The 24,852-nt window shown below is 44.2% G+C and overlaps 1 protein-coding gene across 2 annotated transcripts in view; it reads right to left on the bottom strand.

Annotated features, from left to right (window-relative positions):
- The window catches only part of ADAMTS3 (ADAM metallopeptidase with thrombospondin type 1 motif 3), a 167,568-nt gene that overhangs the window by 20,441 nt on the left and 122,275 nt on the right, over positions 1–24,852 (bottom strand). For both annotated transcript variants that reach the window (XM_060687042.2, XM_087875227.1), the window contains exons 9-17: positions 23,730–23,873; positions 22,373–22,505; positions 20,230–20,343; positions 17,772–17,917; positions 15,478–15,653; positions 12,263–12,396; positions 9,709–9,832; positions 2,062–2,142; positions 803–966 (exon numbers count right to left, since the gene is read on the bottom strand). In XM_060687042.2, the coding sequence (XP_060543025.2) occupies positions 803–966; positions 2,062–2,142; positions 9,709–9,832; positions 12,263–12,396; positions 15,478–15,653; positions 17,772–17,917; positions 20,230–20,343; positions 22,373–22,505; positions 23,730–23,873 (1,216 nt within the window). The remainder of the gene's footprint in view (positions 1–802; positions 967–2,061; positions 2,143–9,708; positions 9,833–12,262; positions 12,397–15,477; positions 15,654–17,771; positions 17,918–20,229; positions 20,344–22,372; positions 22,506–23,729; positions 23,874–24,852) is intronic.

Below are 24,852 nucleotides of genomic sequence, written 5' to 3'. Positions count from 1 at the left end.
ACAAACAAACAAACACAAATCCCCAATTCTTTCCATACCATATTTGCGCAGATTCTTCTTCAGCAAGATTTATTGAGCTGAAAGAACTGTCAGAAGTTCAGCGACTGACATTTTTCCATTCGGAACCAATGTGCCCCTTAGGATTAGCGTATGGTGTTGTTACAGTATCTAGGAGACCACAACGCTATTGCAAAGTAGTAGTTTGGCTTGCCAAGGTACCAGCCCTGTTGTAAGAAATGCTTGTACAACTTCCCAAGGGGTGCCACAGGAGGACGAGATGGCTTCACACCAAAGAGAAAGATGAGTGTCACCCAAGTCCCCCTCCCTTCGCAGAGCTGTCTCACAAGTGGATGTCCCAACTGGGAAGGTTCAGAGCCATCAGGAATCTGACTGCCTGCACAGAGCACAGCTTGTTTTCCCCACCAAAGTGGTACCTATCTATCTACTTGCACAGAACATGCTTTCGAACGATTAGGTGGACAGAAGCTGAGGTGGGTGCCAGGAGCTCACCCCGTTATGCAATTCTTGGTTGGGCTCAAACTGCTGGAGTTGAGACCATCTCCAATGTCATTAAGCCACCGAGCCACCGCACTTCTTAATAATGTGTCCCTTAATAGATTAGGTCAAGCCCGAGATTCATCCTCTTCAAAAATTGCCATTAACTTTTAATGGGACAGACTTTTGAGAATAACATCAACAAAGTTGATGACATTGTATTGAAATTTACAGCTCTTTGGGGGCAAAAGGGTAGACTCTGTTAAGCCTATGGGGAAAAGTAAACCACAAACATAGCATGACTTACCAGAACAAGAATGGCATCGTGCAGAGGCCCATCTGTCTGAAGGGTTTCTATACCGTCTTCTATGTGGTATTCCCATTCTAAGCCAAAGTCGATGAAGGAACGAGAGGTAGATCTTTCCCCTTTGCCGTTTAGGATGTAGTGGCCAGTTGCTTGGTTCTTAATGGCTAAAAGCAAAAAAGGCAATAAGTGGTCAACTCTTCACAGGCAAGATGGCAATTCTTGTTTTTCTTCAAAGAGAAGACAGAATGTTTGGTCTTCATGATATAGCTTCTTGATGCCAAGAACTTCTTCTGTTTTGGGGACAATCTAGAACTTCTCAACCCTTCCATATTTTTATTTATTTACTTACTTATTTCTCGCCTTTATTATTTTTGCAAATAACTCAAGGTGGTGAACATATCCCACACGCCTTCTTCCTCTTGTTTTCCCCACAATAACTCTGTGAGGTGAGATGGGCTGAGAGAGAGACACCCAGCCAACGTCCATATCTAAGGTGGAACTAAGAATTCACGGTGTCCTGATGATTGGGACAAAGTTACCTAGCCAGTTTTAATACCTAAGGTGGGACTAGAATTCACAGTCTCCTGGTGAATGGCCAAAGACCAACCTGGCTCTTTCTTTGAGTGACACTTTTTTTTAAAGAGGAGGGGTTTCTAAACAATCCCCAAAACATCTATTAGTGGATAGACTATAAGCCTAACAAAATAAATAGTTGAATAAGTAATCCATCACTCCAGAAAATATGGAAGTGAAGATTCATATAGAAACTAGCTTAGATAGAAACTCTTGTGAGCACAAGACAAAAGCAGTACAGCAATTAAGAGCCATGGTGGCGCAGTGGTTAGAGTGCGGTACTGCAGGCTACTTCTGCTGATTGCCGGCTGCCAGCATTTCGGCAGTTCGAGTCTCACCGGCTGAAAGTTGACTCAGTCTTCCATCCTTCCGAGGTCATTAAAATGAGGACCCAGACTGTTGGGGGGGGCAATATGCTGACTCTGTAAACTGCTTAGAGAAGCACTGTGAAGCGGTATATAAGTCTAAGCGCTATTCCGATTGTTATTAACTGAATTGAGTGCTTGCACTGGTGGAAGATTTACTTGTGAAAACAATACACTCTGAAATATACACTGAATTCACCAACTTTTAAAGACATGCCTTTGACTACCCCTAGGCAACCATGCCCGCAGCTTCTAAAATGAGAAGACATTGGCATCAGCTCTGTTGGCATGATGGCCAAGTCTACGCAGGGAAGCACTTACCAAGAACGTGAGGGGAAGCCTCATCTTCTTGGACAGTCACATGTCGAGCACCCACTGGGATGTCAAACATCTTAAGGTACCCTTTGGCATGTGAGACATTGATAGATGGAGAAGAAGAAAGGAGGAGGAGGAGAAAAAGGAGAAGGAGAAAGAGAAAAAAAATTGGCTAGCATTAGTTAGTTGCAAGTGGAAATAAATCCCATTGAAGAATGGATGCATCCATAGGTCTTTGACCATTAAATGAGAAGATTGAAAGATCTGCAGTTTGAGGACTAGGCTGCCTTACCTTTCCCAACTCTACATGGAGAAGGAAAAGACAAGCAAAGGTCCCTGCAAGACGCTTACTTTGTTATGTTCTCTGAAGACCATAACATTGAGATCATTTAGACAAAGTATTTATGCTTCCTATATTTCATGGATGAAAACCACATGGGGATATTCTTTCAAAACTCATGTGTATTGTTGGAAGGTAAAAGCTCCTATGACCCACACACACCCCCCAGCCAAGTCATGCATCAAACCACCTCTGATCCATGGAAAATCTCCGAATAACATTTAGATGCTGCTTGGAGTTAGATAAGAGTCAACGGAGTTCAAGGACGGTTGGCGTAGATGACCAGACTGAGACTGAGGGAGAGGTCAAACGTGTCATCAGCCATGAGTCACTTCGCGACCCGCTTGAATTCCTTCTGTTCATAACTCCCACTAGTCCCGCCTGGACTATTGTAACGCTCTCTACATGGGGCTCCCCTTGAGGAGCACCCGGAGGCTCCAGCTGGTGCAGAGTGCGGCCGCGCGGGTGGTAATGGGAGCGACATGGCGTTCCCATGTAACACCTCTCCTGCGCGAGCTGCACTGGCTCCTGATGGTCTTCCGGGTGCGCTTCAAGGTTTTGGTTACCACCTTTAGAGCGCTCCATGGCTTAGGACCTGGCTACTTACGGGACCGCCTACTACCACCAATAGCCTCCCACCGGCTGGTACGCTCTCATAGAGAGGGGCTCCTCCGGGTGCCGTCAGGCAAACAATGTCGACTGGTGACCCCCAGGGGGAGAGCCTTCTCTGTGGGGGCACCCACTATCTGGAATGAGCTCCCCCCAGAGATATGGAGGATCCCAGATCTGCGCACCTTCCGCCACGCTCTCAAGACCTTTTTATTCCACCAGGCGAGCCTGGCCTAATCTTTTTCCCCTTTTTCTCTTTTAATACGTAACTTTTAATCTTTTTTAAATGATTGGGGTGTTTTAAATCTGTCTGGGCCAAATTTGTTTAATTTGGTTTTATTCTGTTTTTTAAATTTTGTATTTATGTATTTTATTGTTTGGCTGTTCACCACCCTGAGTCCTTCGGGAGTAGGGCAGTATATAAATCAAATAAAGACAAAGACTAAGACTAGTTTCCCTTGAACATTAGTAGTTCAGATTCTTGTAGAAAGCTTAAGCTTACAATAAACCTTTATACACATTTGAACTGCCTAGATCTCCCGATTTCCCTGGTGCATGACAGTTGGATTTAATTTGCAAGTGGCTATGTAGAGATTCTAGGCTTATTCCTCTTTTAACTCCACCCCACGTTCTGCCACTTCTTCTCCTCTAATAAATATTACAGCTTTCAGCATTCTAATTTCGTAACCATATTCCACATTAAGCTGTCGAATAAAACTACTTTCCTTTTCAAGCAGCTAGCCAGTATGTTTATTTGCAACCCGGACTGGATTCAAACCCAGGACTTTCTTCCAACAGTATGAAACACAGAAACCCCAATGAAGAATTTTAATTATGGAACTTTCTCTCGGGAGAAATTGCCATAGAAAGCATAAAAGATTTGTCTTTTTTTTTGCAGTTCTTGTAAGTGTCTGCCAGCAATGAGGAAGGAAGCAACGAGGAGGGATTAAGAGCAGCTATGGATGCCGTCATCCTGCAATGGGACAAAACTTACCCAGGATATTTTTTGAGACTCTGGTTTCAGAAATAGAAACATCACGAGCTCCTTTGGGCAAAGTAAATGCACCTCTTGTCTTCCCTTAAACAGAACGGTTTTTGTTAATGATCAAGTCACTAAAGTCTTGAGTTTTCATTGACTGTGTCTTGGTATTTTTTTTTTTTTTTTACAACGCAGTCAATGAAAGTTAAGACTAAGGAAAAAAATCAAGTGGATACTTGCAGATTTCATTTTCCAGATACTTGAGTTCATTTTGACACCTCTTGCTTAATTGTTTCCCTGTTGGAAGAAGTTAAACTGTTTTGAGGACTTTTCAAAACAATAAAATAAAATAATTGAAGGACTAAATAGATAAAACTATTTGGTTACAGGCCTCCAAAGTATAAATCCTCAATCACTAAGTATGAACCAAATATATATATATATATATTGGCATTAAAATTGTGTCTGTTTAACTTGATCTATGGATAATTGTACAACGATCATGAATTCAGATAAATATGAAAACTTCACAAAATTTGCTTCTGCTTCTACATCTTTCCGTGACCAATTGGAAATCTCAAGTTGATCATTTTAATCAAATGAAGTTGATTAAGCATAATATGAGCTAAAAGTTGCCAGGGTAGCATAGTGGTTAAGATACTGGACTGACAGTAGGGAGATCTAAGTTCTAGATCAGTGTTTTTCAAACTTGCCAACTTTAAGATGTGTGGACTTCAACTCCCAGAATTCTCCAGCCAGAGCTGCAGTCCCTGCATCATAATGTTGCTAAGTTTTTGAAAAACACTGATGTAGCCTATTGTCAGTCATAGCTCATTGGATAACTTTGTGGCAGGGGTGAAATGCTCCCGGTTTAGACCGGATCACTCGATCCGGTAGCGATAGAGGCAGGTGGTTCGGAGAACCAGTAGCAAAAATCCCTGCCCCCCCCCCGGTGCCCAGCTGAGCCGTGCAATCATCAGAGGCTTTTTTTGTATTTTTAAAAAACATTTTTTCTACAACCTCTTTGGCCGAAGAGGTTATAGAAAAAAATGTTTTTAAAAGGAAAAAAAGCCTCTGCCGATCAGGCAAGTCAGCTGGGATCATCAGAGGCTTTAAAAAAAAAAGAAAGCCTCTGCCGATCAGGCAAGTCAGCTGGGATCGTCAGAGGGGATCGTCAGAGGCTTTAAAAAAAAAAGAAAGCCTCTGCCGATCAGGCAAGTCAGCTGGGATCATCAGAGGCTTTAAAAAAAAAAGAAAGCCTCTGCCGATCAGGCAAATCAGCTGGGATCATCAGAGGCTTTAAAAAAAAAAGAAAGCCTCTGCCGATCAGGCAAGTCAGCTGGGATCATCAGAGGCTTTAAAAAAAAAGAAAGTCTCTGCCGATCAGGCAAGTCAGCTGGGATCGTCAGAGGCTTTTTTTTAAAAAAAGAAAGCCTCTGCCGATCAGGCAAGTCAGCTGGGATCATCAGAGGCTTTAAAAAAAAAAGAAAGCCTCTGCCAATCAGGCAAGTCAGCTGGGATCGTCAGAGGCTTTTTTTAAAAAAAGAAAGCCTCTGCCAATCAGGCAAGTCAGCTGGGATCGTCAGAGGTTTTTTTTTTTAAAAAGAAAGCCTCTGCCGATCAGGCAAGTCAGCTGGGATCGTCAGAGGTTTTTTTTTTTAAAAAGAAAGCCTCTGCCGATCAGGCAAGTCAGCTGGGATCGTCAGAGGCTTTTAAAAGCATTTTTTTTACAACCTCTTCAGACGAAGAGGTTGTAGAAAAAATGGTTTTAAAAGTTAAAAAAAAAAAAAGTTGGCCACGCCCACTCAGTCATATTACCCCACGACCACCACCAAGCCACGCCCACAGAACCGGTAATAACAAATTTTACATTTCACCACTGCTTTGTGGGATCATAATGTACACGATCTTGAGTGGGTTCGGAGCCTACAAAACAAATACACAACATGAATGTTGGATCCATGTTGTCTACCCAGACTGCAATATGGACCCAAAGTCTCTCTAACTCTTTAAAACTCTACATTATAGTTGCAAGCAAAATGGCGAATCCTGTCATCTTCTAGCACTCAAATACATGGAAAACCACTTCCTGTGGTCTCCCTACGGGGAGCAGCTGTCCGGAGCACATATGGGCAATCTCCTGTCCTCTCCTCATCCAGACAGGTTCCAAGGAATTGATCTGCTTATTGGTTCCTTGGTCTTTGCTGCAGTTGTTGGCTCCACTTTCACAGAGCTGTGATCAGTTAGTTGTGTCTCCCCACAAATGTTGCTTCTATATATGCAGTATCTTTCATTTTTTAAAGTAATCTGTCAATTTTTTTCTCCCACTCATTGCAATATGGGAGAATCGGATGCTCCAATCTTTTGGGTTCCCATAGCAGACACTGCCTAAAATGTCTTCCCGTGATTTAAGCAAAATGAAGGGCTTATTTTTTTGATATTTCATGCCGTTTCTTACAGCTGACATGGAGTTTCCAGATGGCCCTCATCCACATGCTGAAGAGTCTTTAAATATTATACTGAACCATATCACAGGATCAAGTACTATTGTTTAATTAATTAACTTTAATTCAATTCAATTCAATTAAAGTCTCTGTAATTTAAACATACAATAGTTACACTGCTAATATGTGAAATGGGTGGTTATGGGAGCAACATGGCGCTCCCGTGTAACACCTCTCCTGCGCGAGCTGCACTGGCTCCCGGTGATCTTCCATGTGCGCTTCAAGGTTTTTGTTACCACCTTTAAAGCGCTCCATGGCTTAGGACCTGGTTATTTATGGGACCGCCTACTACCACAAATAGCCTCCCACCGGCCAGTACACTCCCATAGAGAGGGGCTCCTCCGGGTGCCGTCAGCCAAGCAGTGTCGACTGGCGGCCCCCAGGGGGAGGGCTTTCTTTGTGGGGGCACCCACTATCTGGAACGAGCTCCCCCCGGAGATACGGAGGATCCCGGATCTGCGACCTTCCGCCGTGCTCTTAAGACCCTCTTATTCCAGCAAGCCGGCCTGGCCTAATTTTTCTCCCCTTTCTTTTAAATTTTAAATTGAAATTTTAATTTGTTTTAAATTTATTGGGATTTTAATTGTCGTGGGCCAATATTATTTAATTTGGTTTTAAATTGTTTTTAACTTTTGTATTTCTGTATTTTATCTTGTGCCTGTTCACCGCCCTGAGTCCTTCGGGAGTAGGGCGGTATACAAATTTAATAAAACTAAACTAAACTAAAACTAAATGAACAAATGATTTGTTTTACGTTAATTATGGCCAGCTTGTGCTACCTATGGGAAGTCTTCTTCGAGTAAATTATTTTCCCCCCAAGAGATATGAAAGAAAAGTTATTTTTTTCATCCTCAGTTCTGTTTTTTATTGTTATGATAAGCTTTTCTTTAAATACAGATCTCTCTGGGCCCCCTCAGTTTTTTAACAGCAATCTTACATGCATTACCTTTAATAAATCTCTGGCATCTACTCTATAACATTTGTGTGAATTTACCCAATTAACTGATTGAGGAAAAAAAGGAATGTCATGAGACTTTACTTTACTTTTTACTTTACTTTTATTTGATTTATATACCGCCCTACTCCCGAAGGACTCAGGGCGGTGAACAGCCAACAATAAAATACTTACATACAAAATTTAAAAATCAGAAATAAAATCAAATTAAATAGTTTGGCCCAGACAGATTAAAAACCCCAATCAATTTAAAACAAATTAAACTTTGAATATTAAAAATATTAAAAATTATTTAAAAAGAGGGAGAAAGTTAGGCCAGGACTGCCTGGTGGAATAAAAAGGTCTTAAGAGCGCGGCGGAAGGTGCGCAGATCCGGGATCCTCTGTATCTCCGGGGGGAGACTATTATGTTATGCAACCTTCAGTTGAACTTTTGATGTGTTCAACTTGCTTTTGTGGAAATAAACTTGTACGATCAATAGACACAATCCAGAAATCCTATCCAATCCAATCCTATCGTGATGGCTAGATAGATGTTCTCTCCTCCTTCTCTTTAGATAGAGCAGAAGAGTTTCATAAATTTTGCAGCTTATTGAATTTCTAAGACCTGTGGTCATAGTCTAAGATTTCGTAAGTCACTAATAACCATGTGGAGATCTAAGTGCTTCCTACTGGTTTAACTCTAACCTAGTCTATATTCCTTGCAAAGAACATAGATTGATAGAGGAGAAAACTCTAGACCAGTGATGACTAACCTTTTTTTCCTCAAGTGCCGAAAGTGTGTGCGTGCATGTGATAGCCCGCGCACACATGCCCACACCCATAATGCAATGACCCCCCTGTGTGACCCCCACACACGTGCGTGGGACCCCCCCTGTGCCATTTTGCCCCCCTGCGCATGCACACATGATCCCACTGCACCCCATTTTGGGCCTAGCAGGCCTCCCTAAAGCCTCTGGAGGCTGGAAACAGCCAGTTTCCAGACTTCCAGTACTTCCGGTAGGCCCATTTGTCACCCTCCCCAGGCTCCGGAGGCTTTCCTGGAGCCTCCAGGAGCGTGAAAACGGCCTCCCCCGGCCCTCTGAAGGCCAGAAATGGCCCATTTCCAGACTTCCGGGAGGCCCGTTTATCACGCTCCCAGAGCCTCCACGCAAGCCCTGTACTTACCTGGCATCCAAAATGGGTCACTTGGAGACTCCTGGGAGGGGACGGGTGGTATGGGCGGGGCCAGGTTTAAAATCAGCTGGCCAGCGCACACGCATGCACGGTGCAGCTGACCTGGGGCAACGGCTTGCGTGCCACAGGTTCACCATCACAGCTCTAGACAGTATACCCATGGTATCTGTCAGGTGTGAAAGAAAGATCTGGTCCACACATGAAGGTCCAATTAAACTGATTTATTGCTAATTGATTTTTTCCCAAATGCCATCACTCTGCTAAACAAATAATTCCCTCAACACTGTCAAACTATTCTCTAGGTCTGCATTACTATTACTATTAATCTTCTCATCGTTCCTATCACCCATCTCCTCCCACTTATGATTGTATGGCTGTAACTTTGTTGCTTGTATCCTTACGATTTATATTGATTGTTTCCTAGTATGATTTGATTGCTTATTTGTACCTTGGGACTATCATTGTTGTACCTTATGATTCTTGACGAATGTATCTTGTATTTTTATGTATACTGAGAGCATAAGTACCAAAGACAAATTCCTTGTGTATCCAATCACACTTGGCCAATAAAGAATTCAATTCTTTCTATCTATCTATCTATCTATCTATCCATCCATCCATCCATCCATCTATCTATCTATCTATCTATCTATCTATCTATCTATCTATCTATCTATCTATCTATCTATCTATCTATCTATCTATCTATCTATCTATCTATCTATCTACCCTCCCTTTCCGTTCTCCACTCCCCTGCACTCATTGGCCATCTTCCAAGTTACTCTACCCCTAATCTACTGCTCCAGCTCAGAGGAATTTCCCCCCTCCCATCCCATCTCCTAGAGGATATTATCTCCAGGGAAAATAAGTAGGTGAAAAGTCAAACGTCCCTTTCCAGATACCTCCGCTTCTCCTTCTTATGTCAGCACTAGAGTAAATGCAGCTTGAAGTGTTGACATCGAGTTTGACACCTCTGTCCTACAGCATCCTAGATCAAACTTCTTAACTTTTGTTTTCGCCCTTTTGAATCATCAAAATGCAACTTAGAAACTAATAATAAACACGAAGATAGGAAGATGGGTTATCCTTACCAGATTTTTTAGGGGTTCTGGTGAAGATCCCTTTCACCGTCCGGCAATGTGAGTTATCTCCTCCACATACTCCACACTTGTCTTCAGCTTTGTTGGATCCAATCTCTTTGTTGCAACCAACTTTCTGCCAAGAGAAGCAGATCAGCAGAAGGAAGAGAAGCAGGAAGAGGTGGATGAAAATGTAGCAATAGCAATAGCACTTAGACAGACTTACTGATTCATAATCATTTACAGCCCTAAGTGGTTTACAAAGTCAACGTATCGCCCCCAACAAACTGGACCCTCATTTTACGGACCTCGGAAGGATGGAAAGCTGAGTCAACCTTAAGCCAGTCAGGATCGAACTCCTGGCAAAGTTAGCCCTGCAATGCTACATTCTAACCAGTGCACCGCCACATGGAAATGTATCAGTTCCTGATGCTATTGTTGTGGCCTATCGGCGGCCGGCCCTCCAACAGCCAAATCAGAGGAGGAGGAGGCGTGGGAGTCAGCATCAGCATCAAGGCAACCTGAGAGCTCCGAGGGGTGAAGAGGGAATGGAGCTGGCAGAGAGAGAGTGTTGTGGCTCCGTTGCCTGAGCCTGGGCTATCGACAGATGCAGACTCTGAGAGTGAGGGAGAAGAGTTGGCAAGGCCTCCCTCTCCAGAACCTTCCTCTCTGGCAATGCCTCTGGAGGACACTGAAGGCCAAGAGATAGGCCCAGAGCCAAGCACGTCCCCGCAGTCACAGGTGGACAGCGACGAAGGAGATAAGTGCTAGCTGGATCCTCGACAGAGGCGCAGGGAGAAGCGTGCGCAGCAGAGGGGAAGGCGTGCCAGAGATTAGCTGAGTCACTGGACCACACCCCACAGGGTATAAATGTGGGTGTGATGGCCGGTTCAGTTTGTGACGAGCAAAAACTAGAAATAATCCATGATCTCTGCATTACTGGACTTCTGCCTGCCTTGTCGGACTGCATTTGGACTAATCCTTGTATTGCTGAAACTTTGCCTGCTTTATCGGAATGCTTGCAGTCTAATCTTTGTTTTGTGTGAGTAAAGTCTGAATTGGCAGCTAACCACTGGGTTGCTGCCAGCTTTATCTTCAAAGACTTTGTCGTGTGGCTTATTAACTCCGGGCTGTCTGTGGGGGTGCGTGTGTGGGACGGGGACAGAACAGAGAGATAGAGGGGGAGCCTGGGCCATCTGTCAGCCCTCAGATGGAGAGTCAACAGGCCCCAGGTCTGGAGGTGGCTGATGAGGAAGAGGAGCTGGGTCCAGTGTCTGAGGTGCAGATGCACAGAAGGCAGAGGAGAGGAGAGCAGTGGAAATCCTTGGGTTGGTCCTTGGGAAGAGCCACCGTTGCTAGCGAAGCCCCACCCTAGTTCTGGGGATAAAAGGCAGGGGGTGGAGATGAATAGATGTGTCAGAAAACCATTCATCTCCCCTGCCGGACAGACATGTTTACCGGGCTGCCAGCACTCCTAATAAAGGAATCTTTTTTTTTAAAATTTGATTTATATGCCGCCCTTCTCCGGAGACTCAGGGTGGCTTACAATGCGCTAAGCAATAGCCTTCATCCTTTTTTGTATATTTATACAAAGTCAGCTTATTGCCCCCACAATCTGGGTCCTCAATTTACCTACCTTAGAAAGGATGGAAGGCTGAATCAACCTTGAGCCTGGGGAGATTCGAACCTGCAGTAATTGCAGGCAGCTGGTCTTAATAACAGGGTGCTTTAGACCACTGTACTACCAAGGCTCACTTCTGAGCGTTTGTCGTGTTTGGGGAGCTGGGTCAGAACAGCTATTCATGATCTTAGCCTAAACTCTGAGTCAAGAAGGTGCATAGCGATCAGATTCATCTTACACCTGTTGGCCTCTAGAAGTTATGGGTGCTCCAATACTTTAGGGCAGTGATGGCGAACCTTTTCAGCACCGAGTGCCAAAAAGGTCGCGCGGAAATGTTGCACGCACGCACTCATCAGGGCCGTGCTCCGGAAAAGCCGAACTTCTGGGTCCTAGCATGCATGCGCACCCAACAATCACCTGGCCGGTGCGCCTGCACGGAACGATTTTCGGCACTACCGCGTGCAAAGAGATCGCACTCTGAAAAAGCAGAACTTTCGGGTTCTGGCACACATTTGCACCCAACAATCAACTGGTTGGCGTCCATGCGCACACCGGTTTTCGGCACTGCCGTGTGCACGAAGGGCAGCTGATCATCATGCGGCATGCGCACCAGAAACCCGGAAGACAAACAGGCAAGGCCGCGCGAACTGGGCGACATGGCTTCGTGTGCCACTTTGGGCACGCATGCCATAGGTTCACCATCACGGCTGTAGGGTTTTCAACTTCAAATGGTCACTCAACGAATGGTTGTAAGTCAAGGACTACCAGTACCTCGTTTCTATTTTTGATGTGGCCATTTTAACTTTTGGATAGGAAACGTTTTGCCCTTATTTTTCTAAAATGTCCATGTTAAGTGAATATCTTCTACGTACATCTTAAGAGTTTTTGTGAGGTGTCCAAGGTCAAGCTGGAACAACTAAAGTTTATAGAATGACGATCACTTACCACACATTCTCCGCGGACGCAAATACTGAAGGGGTCCTTGTATGAACAGCGAGTCCCGTCGTGGGTCAGTTGTTTCATGTAAGCAATGCCACCGGTCTCTTTGGACTGGCAGTACAGTTGACATCTCTTGGTGGCTACAGAGAGCAGAAAAAATAGCATTGCTTTGGTGACTTTTAGGCTGGGAACAATTTGCAATTTTACTACGTGATGTGGTGTTGGTGATAGGTTTGGAATGGACACTGACCGAATGCACCTAGCTAGCACGTATCTGGCTATCTATTCCCTACTTCTCCATTTTTAGAATAGTCCTAACTTTTCATGGGAAGAGATTTTGAAACTGAACGTTTCGTTTTGCGAAAAAAGTTGTTCTGGTTTGTGAAATGTGGTTCCCTTGAAACAATACCAGAATTTTCCCTTTCTTTCTTTCTTTCTTTCTTTCTTTCTTTCTTTCTTTCTTTCTTTCTTTCTTTCTTTCTTTCTTTCTTTCTTTCTTTCTTTCTTTCTTTCTTCCTTCCTTCCTTCCTTCCTTCCTTTCCTTCCTTCCTTCCTCCTTCCTTCCCTCCCTCCCTCCCTCCCTCCTTCCCTTCTTCCTCCTTCCCCCCTCCTCCCTCTCTTCTTCTCCCCTCCCCTCCCTTCGTCCCCTCCCTCCTTCCCCTGCTCCCTCCCTCCTTCCTTCCTTCTTTCTTTCTTTCCTTCCTTCCTTCCCCACTCCTTCCTTCCTCTCCTCTCCTCTTCCCTCCCCTCCCCTCCCTTCCCTTCCTTCCCTCCTGTAAAATTACTAAAAAAAAATACTGCATAAGACTGATGGAGACAGCTGGGATGTCGAAACTCCGATTAGAGAAAATTGGCTACATTTAATAGGAATTTTGAACTTTTGGCACAAAAAAATAGAACTCATGTGGATCTGAGTATTAGTAGTATTTACAGATTATTTAAAAAAAATAGAGGCTACATTGTACCTGTAGACCAAGAGTTGAACTCAAGTTTTATTTATATCTGTGTTAAAAGAAATTAGAATTTATTCATTTTCTGTAGCATTTTTGTTTCTTTCTATACTTCATTTTACTTGCACCTCTAGGTGTTCTTTCTCGTTATAGTTCTAACTCCTTTTCTATTCTCTCACTTTTGGCTCAACAATGCCAGAGTCTTTTTTTCAGTGAACAACAACATTTATTTGCTAAAGCTACTGCTGTGGAATAAAAGACATATTGAACTCAGCTGAGTTAGTCTTTATTACAAAGTTTAAGGATTGTTTTGTAATGGTATTTACCTGGTTTATTTATTTATTTATTGGTTCGATTTATATGCCGCCCTTCTCCGGAGACTCAGGGTGGCTTACAATGCGTTAAGCAATAATCTTCATACTTTTGTATATACCTGCTTAGTAGGGCTTTCGGCCCCCTCTAAGTGGTGTTCTTTTTTATACAAAGTCAGCTTATTGCCCCCACAAACCGGGTCCTCATTTTACCTACCTCGGAAGGATGGAAGGCTGAGTCAACCTTGAGCCTGGTGAGATTCGAACTTGCAGTAATTGCAGGCAGCTGGTGCTATTTAACAGTGGTTTAGTCTGCTGCGCCACCAAGGCTCTTGGTTGGCTATTGCACAAAATCTGGTTATGGTTACCCTTCATCAGTGGTGAAATCCTCCACGGATCGCAACCAATTCGCTGCCCGTGCATGCGTGGTGTGTGCCAAACTCCCACTTTGCGTGGAAAAAGAAGACTTCACTAGGTAAGTAGAACAGTGTGTGTGTGTGTGGGTGGGACAGCTGTGCCGCGCGATTTAGCTTCGCTAGAAAGCAGGATTTCCTGCTTTCTAGCAAACATAAACCGTGCGGCACAGCTGATCGTCAGAAATATCGATTCAGACAAACCGGTAGCTTTTTTTAACTACCGGTTCGCTCGAACCGGTAGCTTTTGGTTATGGTTACCCTTCATCAGTGGTGAAATCCTCCACGGATCGCAACCAATTCGCTGCCCATGCATGTGTGGTGTGTGCCAAACGCATGCTGCATGTGCAGGCGCACTGCGCACCAAACACACACTTTGCGTAGAAACAGAAGACTTCACTAGGTAAGTAGAACAGTGTGTGTGTGGGGGGGGGGGGACAGCTGTGCCGCACGATTTAGCTTCGCTAGAAAGCAGGATTTCCTGCTTTCTAGCAAATATAAACCGTGCGGCGCAGCTGATCGTCAGAAATATCGATTCAGACAAACCGGTAGCTTTTTTTAACTACCGGTTCGCTCGAACCGGTAGCTTTTGGTTATGGTTACCCTTCATCAGTGGTGAAATCCTCCACGGATCGCAACCAATTCGCTGCCCATGCATGTGTGGTGTGTGCCAAACGCATGCTGCATGTGCAGGCGCACTGCGCACCAAACACACACTTTGCGTAGAAACAGAAGACTTCACTAGGTAAGTAGAACAGTGTGTGTGTGGGGGGGGGGGACAGCTGTGCCGCACGATTTAGCTTCGCTAGAAAGCAGGATTTCCTGCTTTCTAGCAAATATAAACCGTGCGGCGCAGCTGATCGTCAGAAATATCGATTCAGACAAACCGGTAGCTTTTTTTAACTACCGGTTCGCTCGAACCGGTAGCTTTTGGTTATGGTTACCCTTCATCAGTGGTGAAATCCTCCACGGATTGCAACCAATTCGCTGCCCATGCATGTGTGGTGTGTGCCAAACGCATGCTGCATGTGCAGGCGCACTGCGCACCAAACACACACTTTGCGTAGAAACAGAAGACTTCACTAGGTAAGTAGAACAGTGTGTGTGTGGGGGGGGGGGGACAGCTGTGCCGCACGATTTAGCTTCGCTAGAAAGCAGGATTTCCTGCTTTCTAGCAAATATAAACCGTGTGGCACAGCTGATCGTCAGAAATATCGGTTCAGACAAACCGGTAGCTTTTTTTGACTACCGGTTCGCCCAAACCAGTAGCTTTTTAACTACCAGTTTGACTGAACCAGTAGCTTTTTTTTTTTACCAGTTTTTATCAGTACTGGTTCGCCTGAACCGGAGTGAACCAATAGCATTTCACCCCTGCCCTTCATGAAATAATTCACTTTAGAATGAGTTTTCTGATATTTTTGAAAAGGACAAGTTGTTGGGAAGAAGTCAATAATATGTCAGGAAGTATACTACATTCCCTGCCTTCTTTGTGACATTTAAACCATTTTCTCACAGAAGAACAGAAGCAGAGTCAAATCACTGCTTACCATCTGGGTGCTCGTACGGAAGCCAATGGTGTTTGCTATTTTGATATTCGAAATGGGAGTTGCGTTGTTGACACTGCTGGGCTCGGAAATCTTCGTAAAGCTTCGGACATTCATCCAGGTTACACAACTGATACTCAAAGTTGATACCGGCACAGTCTTGACCCCCATTCAGAGGCCTGGGAGGGAGGGGAAAAAAATGAGGAACAAAATCAAAATTAATCGGGATTTAACTGCAGTTCCTCAACTCTTCCACATCAAAATACCAAGGCTATTTTTCTGGCGGATGGGATTCCTATCAATCTGAGCAGGTGAAATCAAATGGAGCTCAACAACATTTCAAGGGTATTAGTTCAGAATTTAATAATATAGTACCGTATTTCCACGAAACTACGACGTACCCAGAAAGTAAGTCCTAGCTTGATTTTTACATGTGAGCCCAATATCATCCCTACCCCCAAAATAAACCCTAATTAAGATCCGTTCCACACCAGGGGGTATGGGTAAAAATTAAGCTAGGGTGGGGATGAAGGGGTGGTGGAGCTGCCCTACTACTTAGCTTCGGACAGTTGCAGCCAGCCCTCGCACACCCCAACACCACCTGCATTGCTGGCCCATTTCTTCTGCAGCCATCAAGGCCGGCAAGGAAGGCTTTCCTGAAGCCTCTGCAGCCAATAACAGAGTTCTAGATTGATCCAAAGCCTTGCTGAATTTGCTGACCACAGAAATAGTTCTGAAGGCCTCTGACAGTAAAAAAGAGGCTGGGGGTGACACATACAAGTGAGGCGAGTCAGTGGATGGCATCCCCCTCGAATATAAGACCTGGTGCCTTTTTTGGTGACAAAAAAAATATAAGACAGGGTCTTATTTTTGGGGAAACACAGTATTTCAATACCCTGTTTCCCCTAAAATAAGACATCCCCTGATAATAAGCCCAATCAGGCTTTTGAGCGCATGCGCTAAAATAAGACCCCCCTGAAAATAAGCCCTCCCTGAAAATATTTAAACACATGCGCAGCTGGTCCCCGCCATTTCCTCTAGTTTCCTCCACACACCCGAAAATAATAAGACCTCCCCGAAAATAAGGCCAAGCGCTTATTTCAGGGTTAAAAAAAATATATATAAGACAGGGTCTTATTTTCGGGGAAACACAGTATTTCAATACCCTGTTTCCCCTAAAATAAGACATCCCCTGATAATAAGCCCAATCAGGCTTTTGAGCGCATGCACTAAAATAAGCCCCCCCTGAAAAAAGGAGCTCTGGTGGCTCAGCAGACTAATTAACATCCACTTACATCTGCTGCCTGCAATTACTGCAAGTTCAAATCTCACCAGGCTCAAGGTTGACTCAGCCTTCCATCCTTTCTAAGGTAGGTAAAATGAGGACCCAGTTTGTGGGGGGCAATAAGCTGACTTTGTATAAATATACAAAAGGATGAAGGCTATTGCTTAGCACATTGTAAGCCGCCCTGAGTCTCCGGAGAAGGGCGGCATATAAGTCAAATTTTTTTTAAAAAAAAATAAGCCCTCCCTGAAAATATTTAAACGCATGCGCAGCTGGTCCCCGCTATTTCCTCTGGTTAGGGTTAGGGAGACAGAGCTGAAAATCAGGTAAGAAGGCAAGAGGAGTCCCGTCTTGTTCCACGTGCCCCAAAATAATAAGACATCCCCGAAAATATGGCCAAGCGCTTATTTCAGGGTTAAAAAAAAATAAGACAGGGTCTTATTTTCAGGAAAACACGGTACTAACTTCTTTCAATTTAGTTATTTATATTTATTCGTGGATATCCCATCTTCGGAGATTGCTGGCTCCCTCGGCTAAAAAATGCTACCACCCCATAGCATCAGGCGCAATTAGATGGGGGAAACCTTTACACACACACACACACACACACACACACACACACACACACACACACACACACATATATATATATATATATATATATATATATATATATATATATGTAGGTCTTTGGTTATTCGGGTCTTCTCCCACGTAAAATTGGAAGTGTCTTGGCGACGTTTCGACAAAGTCTCATTCGTCGCAATGCTCCTGGAAGCACGAAGCCGAGAACACCAGCCTCAGGATGACGAATGAGACTTCGTCGAAACGTCGCCAAGACACTTCCAATTTTACGTGGGAGAAGACCCGAATAACCAAAGACCTATATACAAACACCCGCGAAAACCTGAAAAAACATATATATATATATATGAATCAAATCGCAGTCTATATGAATTTTTTTAAAAAATATGTAACTGCAAAAATGGCAGAAAATGCTGCACCGGTTTACATGGGATTGTTGCATTGTCGTGTTCTGAAGCGAACGCCAGTTCCGCAGGTCCTGGAGCAAGAGCCAAATTTTGTCCAAGCGCCCCAGCCGCCATCTTGTTTCAACTGGTTTGTATTCTTCCACATGCAGTGACCTTTATAGCACCACTGAAAGGAGAAAGCAGAACAGTCATTCCATTAAAAAGAGAAATAAAACCATTCTTGGAGTCTTAGTGGACAACCATTTAAATATGAGCCAGCCGTGTGCAGCAGCTGCCAAAAAAAGCCAACACAGTTCTGGGCTGCATAAACAGAGGGATAGAATCAAGATCATGTGAAGTGTTAATACCACTTTATAAGGCCTTGGTAAGGCTACACTTGGAATACTGCATCCAGTTTTGGTCGCCACGATGTAAAAAAGATGTTGAGACTCTAAAAAGAGCGCAGAGAAAAGCAACAAAGATGATTAGGGGACTAGAGGCTAAAACATGAAGAACGGTTGCAGGAACTGGGTATGTCTAGTTTAATGAAAAGGAGTAGTAGGAGAGACATGATAGCAGTCTTCCAATATCTCAGGGGCTGCCCCAAAGAAGAGGGAGTCAAGCTATTCTCCAAAGCACCTGAGGGCAGGACAAGAAGCAATGGATGGAAACTAATCAAGGAGAGAAGCAACTTAGAACTAAGGAGAAATTTCCTGACAGTTAGAACAATTAATAAGTGGAACAAATTGCCTCCAGAAGTTGTGAATGCTCCAACACTGGAAGTTTTTAAGAAGATGTTGGGTAACCATTTGTCTGAAGTGGTGTAGGGTTTCTTGCCTAAGCAGGGGGTTGGACTGGAAGACCTCCAAGGTCCCTTCCAACTCTGTTATTATATTATATTATATTATATTATATTATATTATATTATATTATATTGTATTGTATTATATTATATTGTATTGTATCGTATCGTATCGTATCGTATCGTATCGTATCATTATATTATATTATATTATATTATATTATATTATATTATATTATATTATATTATATTATATTATATTATACTATATTATGAGGTCCTGCTTCATAATCGACTGGGAGTCGAACTGCAGAGAAAATCATTCTCTTCGTTTTCACCTTGGAAAAATTGAGATTTGTTTTTTTTTTCTATTCCTGGGACATATGGCAAGGGATCTCCATGGAAAATTCAGTAGAGGTTAGTCCTCGACTTATGACCACTCACTTAATGACCATTTGAAGTCCAGTGGGTAATTATGAGGCAGATTCAATGTGCCAATGGCGGAACCATCTTCCATAAGAGGAGGCTTTTGGAAAAACAATCCAAGAACTGGATGGATTTTTAAGTGAGATGGAGAAGTTGAGCCATAATCTGCTCTCTATATAAATGGTTCGTAAAGTTTCATCACTTAATGTTGATGTCAAAATATTGGGCAAGGGGGAAGCCTTCAAGAGACTTTAACCAAACCACTGAAGATCACTTGTGCTTGGTGGTAAAATATTGTCCTATTGTTGCAAAAGAGAGATAGAAAATTGGAGGACGGGAGAACTTGAAATGGGACATTCATTGATAAAAGAAGGCACCAAAGAGCAACAATCTATATTGTTTTGGTTTTATCTATCATTATAATTGAAGCCCATGAATCATTATTTATTTATCTTATATTCTGCCTTTTTTTTTATAGACAGCTCAAAACATGTCCTCCTACTTCTCTACAACAACAACCCTGTGAGACACGTTGGGCTAAGAGAAAGGGATTGGTTCAAAGTCACTCAGTCAACTTTCATGCCTAAGGCTGGACTAGAACTCACTGTCCCCTAGTGATTGGCTCAGAGTTACCCAGCTGATTTTCATGCCTAAGGTAGAACTAGAACTCACCGTCCCCTGGTGATTGGCCCAGAGTTACCCAGCTGACTTTCATGCCTAAGGCAGGACTAGAACTCACCATCCCCTGGTGATTGGCCCAGAGTTACCCAGCTGATTTTCATGCCTAAGGTAGAACTAGAACTCACCGTCCCCTGGTGATTGGCCCAGAGTTACCCAGCTGACTTTCATGCCTAAAGCTGGACTAGAACTCACCGTCCCCTGGTGATTGGCCCAGAGTTACCCAGCTGACTTTCATGCCTAAGGCAGGACTAGAACTCACCATCCCCTGGTGATTGGCCCAGAGTTACCCAGCTGACTTTAATGCCTAAGGTAGAACTAGAACTCACCATCCCCTGGTGATTGGCCCAGAGTTACCCAGCTGATTTTCATGCCTAAGGCTAGACTAGAACTCACCGTCCCCTGGTGATTGGCCCAGAGTTACCCAGCTGACTTTCATGCCTAAGGCTAGACTAGAACTCACCGTCCCCTGGTGATTGGCCCAGAGTTACCCAGCTGACTTTCATGCCTAAGGCAGGACTAGAATTCACTGTCTCCCTGTTTCCCTTGAAATACATCCATTTTTTTCAACCGGACAACACATCTCCACTTACTTTACTAGGGGCACATTCTGTCCCGTCAAGCGGAGGGCCCTTCTTAGTCTTGCAGAAATAAGGGTTGTCCGGATGACTGCACCACAACTGTTTACACGGATCGAACGTTCGAAACTGAAACAAGGGAGATACCATAAATATCTTTAGATGCTTAGGTGAGATAGAGTATGCAGGTAATCCTTGATTTACGACAGGTTGCTTGTTGATCGTTCAAAGTTGTGATGGAGGGACCTCCTCAAAAGGTATTTACAACTTAGTTCCAAAGGTCTGACAGCCACCAGCCCAGGGGTGAAATGCTCCTGGTTCGGACCGGATTGGCTGATCCGGTAGTGATGGAGACGGGTGGTTCGGAGAACAGGTAGCAAAAGTCCCTGCCCTACCCCGCTCCCCATGCCCAGTTGAACCGCACAATCATCAGAGGCTTTTTAAAAAAAATTTAAAAGCATTTTTTCTACAACCTCTTCGGCTGGAAAAATGCTTTTAAAAGTTTTAAAAAAAGCCTCTGATGATCGCGCGACTCAGCTGGGATGGTCCCAGGCTTTTAAAAGCATTTTTTCTACAACCTCTGAAGAGGTTGTAGAAAAAAATGCTTTTAAAAGCCTGGGACCATCCCAGCTGAGTTGCCTGATCGGCAGAGGCTTTTTTTCTTTTAAAAGCCTCTGACGATCCAAGCTGAGTTGCCTGATCGTCAGAGGCTTTTAAAAGAAAAAAAGCCTCTGCCGATCAGGCAAGTCAGCTGGGATCGTCAGAGCCTTTTGAAAGCATTTTTTTACAACCTCTTCCCCAAAGAGGTTGTAGAAAAAATGGTTTTAAAAGAAAAAAAAAAATTGGCCACGCCCACCCAGTCACATTACCCCCACCACCACCAAGCCACGCCCACAGAACCGGTAGTAACAAATTTTAGATTTCACCACTGCACCAGCTCTTCTGTGACCATTTGACCAATTTTGGGTGCTTAGCAATCATTTATGCATTTATGGCCATTTGCAATACCCTGTAGTAAAATCACCATGATTTACAACACCTCTCCTGCAAAACCAGCTTCCGCTTCTGTTTTTTTTTTGGAGGGGGGGGGCAATAATGAACAGTGGGGTTTCACTTAATGACACACCGCAAACATTTTGTAAAAATCGGGTCAGTCGTGTGAGGATTCATTTAACTACCCTAATGGCCAGGCCCCATTATAGCTGTCAGTTGAGGACTTCCTATATAGCAAACCCAAGAAAGCAAAAATGGGAAATTCTCCCTGAACCGAGATGGGTTTTGTCCTGACCCAGCTCTCCAAACACAGCAAGCCTTCTGACGTGAACTCAAGAGCAGTGGTAGCTCTTCCGTCCCAAGGACCGGCCCATAGATTTCCACTGCTCTCCTCTCCTCTGCCTTACGCACATCTGCACGTCAGGCACAGGACCCAGCTGTTCCTCCTCTTCCTCATCAGTCGCCTCCAGACCTGGGGGCTGTTGCCTCTCTGTCTGAGGGCTGACGGATGGCCCAGGCTCCGCCTCTCTCTCTCTCTCTCTCTCTCTCTCTCTCTCTCTCTCTCTCTCTCTCTCCCTCCCTCCCTCCCTCCCTCCCTCTCCCTCTCCCTCCCTCTCTCTCTCTCTGCCAGTTCCATTCCATAATAATTTTAATTAGCAATTTTATGATGTTTGTGTGTCTATATTTTTCTTGACTGTACACCGCCTTGAGTCCTACGGGAGAAAGGCGGTATAGAAATATAATAAATAAATAAATAAATAAATAAATAAATAAATAAATAAATAAATAAATAAATAAATAAATAAATAAATAAATAAATAAATTTGCTCTTCCCCCTCGGAGCTCCCAAGTTGCCCTGATGCTGACTCTCACTCCCACCCCTCCTGCTCCTATGATTTGACTGCTGGAGGGGCCAGCGGCCAACAGGCCACAACAGGTTTGTGGGAAGAAGTTGGCCATTGTCAACCATCTGGATGTATTCAGGCTGAAAGTAGTCATAAATTTTAGTCCCTTCTCCTTTTTCCTCTCCAAATTGCAGCTCCTACACTGAAAATATGAGCAAAGGAAGGGAGCTACATGTCACAACCAATTCAGATTTGGGCTGATGTATCTTGATATAGAAACTATAATTCAGCTTTACGTTAAAGGAAGGAGGAAGACCTACCGCAGTGCACATTTTGTAGCCCACTCCAAAATCAAAGCGGCATTGCTCATCCATGGAATAATTTACCCCTGGCAACTCAGGAAGTTTCGGCCAATTATGTTCAAAAGGGTCATCAAGGAGACAATCGTAAGAACTGTGTGAGAAAAGAGACAAAATTATCAGCTGTGAATTACTGGAAGCCACAAGGATTTATCAAAACCAGATCATGCCAGACAAACTTTATTGTGCCAATAAAAGGGAGTATTTGTAGCTCAGGGTTGAAATGAGAGGTCCTTGGTGCTCTCTGAGCTTGGTTGTTTTCTTGCAGACGTTTCCTTACCAAAACTAGGTAACATCATCAGGAGCTTGGCAACCAGTCTATATTGGCAACATCTGATGATGCCACCTAGTTTTGGTAATGAAACTTCTGCAAGAAAATAACCAAGGTTGGAGAGCACCAAGGACTCCTCAAACTTTATTGCCTTCTTTGACAAAGCAACTAAATTAGTGGACCAGCAAAATGCTGTGGATATTGTATACTTGGACTTCAGAAAGGCATTTGACAAAGTAGACCACAACCTACTTCTTGGAATGTTAGCAAAAGGTGTTTTAGACAAGCTATAGATAAACAAATTTTTCTAGGTTTTTAATCGGGGTGACAGTAAACACTTCTCTTCTTGCCTTTTCTTTTTCTTAACTGTATTAAGCTGTTTTAAGGCTTATATTGCAGTTGATTTTCTGTTTCCTACCACAGAACAGTGGCAGACCACAATAGCAATTTTTGGCAACTCTACTGCTGACTTTTGGCAGCTAGGCTGTTGAAATCTGGCGAATTGTTCAGAAGAGGCTCCTGGGAGCTTCAGAAAAGGATATGTAAGGCCATGTTAACCACAGGATGCTCTTCTTGTGTCTAAAATGAGCATCACTGGGAAGCATGGGCCCAACCCCACACTGTAAGCCAGCCAAACTTTGCCTCAATAAACTTATTGCCACTGCGGTTCCGATGAGGAACTGTTCACAGCGCATACCCAGGGATTCCACCCTCAGTATTGCGGCGAATAACAAGAAAGGGCCTCAGAGGGACCCCGGCTGGCATTACCGCATAGCCAGGGCTGAGCCTTCGGGCTCCGCCTCATTGTAGTAACGAGATGGCAGCCGACAGAACAGGGACAGAACAGAACATGAGAATCATTAGTTAATGAAAGAATTTGTCTCTTGGAGTTGTAGATGTTCCAATCTTTCAAGGAAAGATTGGGCAACCATTTACCCAGGATGATATAAGAACTCCTGCCTTATATTGGACTACAATACCTCCAAGGCCTTTTCCATCTCTACGATTCTATGATGTAGTATCTGTTAGCAAGAGATTGGTCCTTACTGTATGTATCTTTTGAGTTCTTGGCCACTACAACGGGACCAGTGGTATCGGTGGAAAGCTGCTTGAACCAAGGGAGCCATGACGCTTCCCATCGCTGTCTCATCCCCGCATCGGTTCCCTTGTCCGTCATGCTCCATCCCTAACCTGAATCGAAGAACGACATGTCAGAATTAATTGGGGGTGGGGATTGAGAAAAACTGTTTGGAAACATCTACTCAGTCTTTCAGACGGGTTTGACTACAATTGCCCTCCTTTTAAAGCAGGGGTGTCAGACTCAAGGCCCGGGGGCCGGAGGCGGCCAGCGGGGTCCTTAGATCTGGCCCATGTGGTAACCCTGGAAACAGAAAAGGACCAGCCCATGGTACCTCTGGCTGCAAAAACGAAGCTTGGGACGGCTGCCTCTGGCCCTTCCGAGCTCTGTTTTCACTGGCAGAGGGTTGCAGGATGCCGTCGCAGCCAAAAATGGAGCTCAGGAAGGCTGCAAGTGGCCCTCTCAAGCTCCGTTTTCACTGGCAAAAGGTTGTAGATAGCTGTCACAGCCGAAAACGGAGCTTGGGAGTCCATTTTTGCTGGCAGAGTGCTCAGGCCATCACAGGTGCACCTGACATGAGTGACATTGAGCTGGCCACCTCCACCCTGCCCCCCCGAGGTCAAACACAACCCTGATGTGGCCCTCATTGAAATCGAGTTTGGCACCCCTGTTCTAAAGCGTCAAAATATGCAAGGAAAAGTGGGAAATCAACACGTGTGACTCCCGTTGGATGATAGCTCAACTAAAGGTCCGAAGTACCAGAAAGCAGAATTTAGACTCAGCAATTAATAAGTACAGGAAGTCCTTGGCTTACGACCACAAGTTTCTGTCCCTAAGCGAGAGAGTGGTTAAATGAATTTTGCCCCATTTTGCGACCTTTCTGGCCACAGTTGTTAAGTGAATTGAGCGACTCGCTGCAGTTGTTAAGTTAGTAACGTGGTTGCGAAAGGGATATAGCTTCCCCATTTGACTTTGCTTGTCAGAAGGTCACAAAAGAGGATCACACAGGGGTGAAATGCTCCCGGTTCGGACCAGATTGCCTGATCCGGTAGCGATGGAGGCGGGTGGTTCGGAGAACCAGTAGCAAAAATC

Source organism: Pantherophis guttatus, chromosome 8 (genome assembly GCF_059756535.1).
Source record: "Pantherophis guttatus breed Tessera chromosome 8, ASM5975653v1, whole genome shotgun sequence".
NCBI lineage: Eukaryota > Metazoa > Chordata > Lepidosauria > Squamata > Colubridae > Pantherophis > Pantherophis guttatus.
This window is presented reverse-complemented; position numbering and strand designations above follow the sequence as displayed.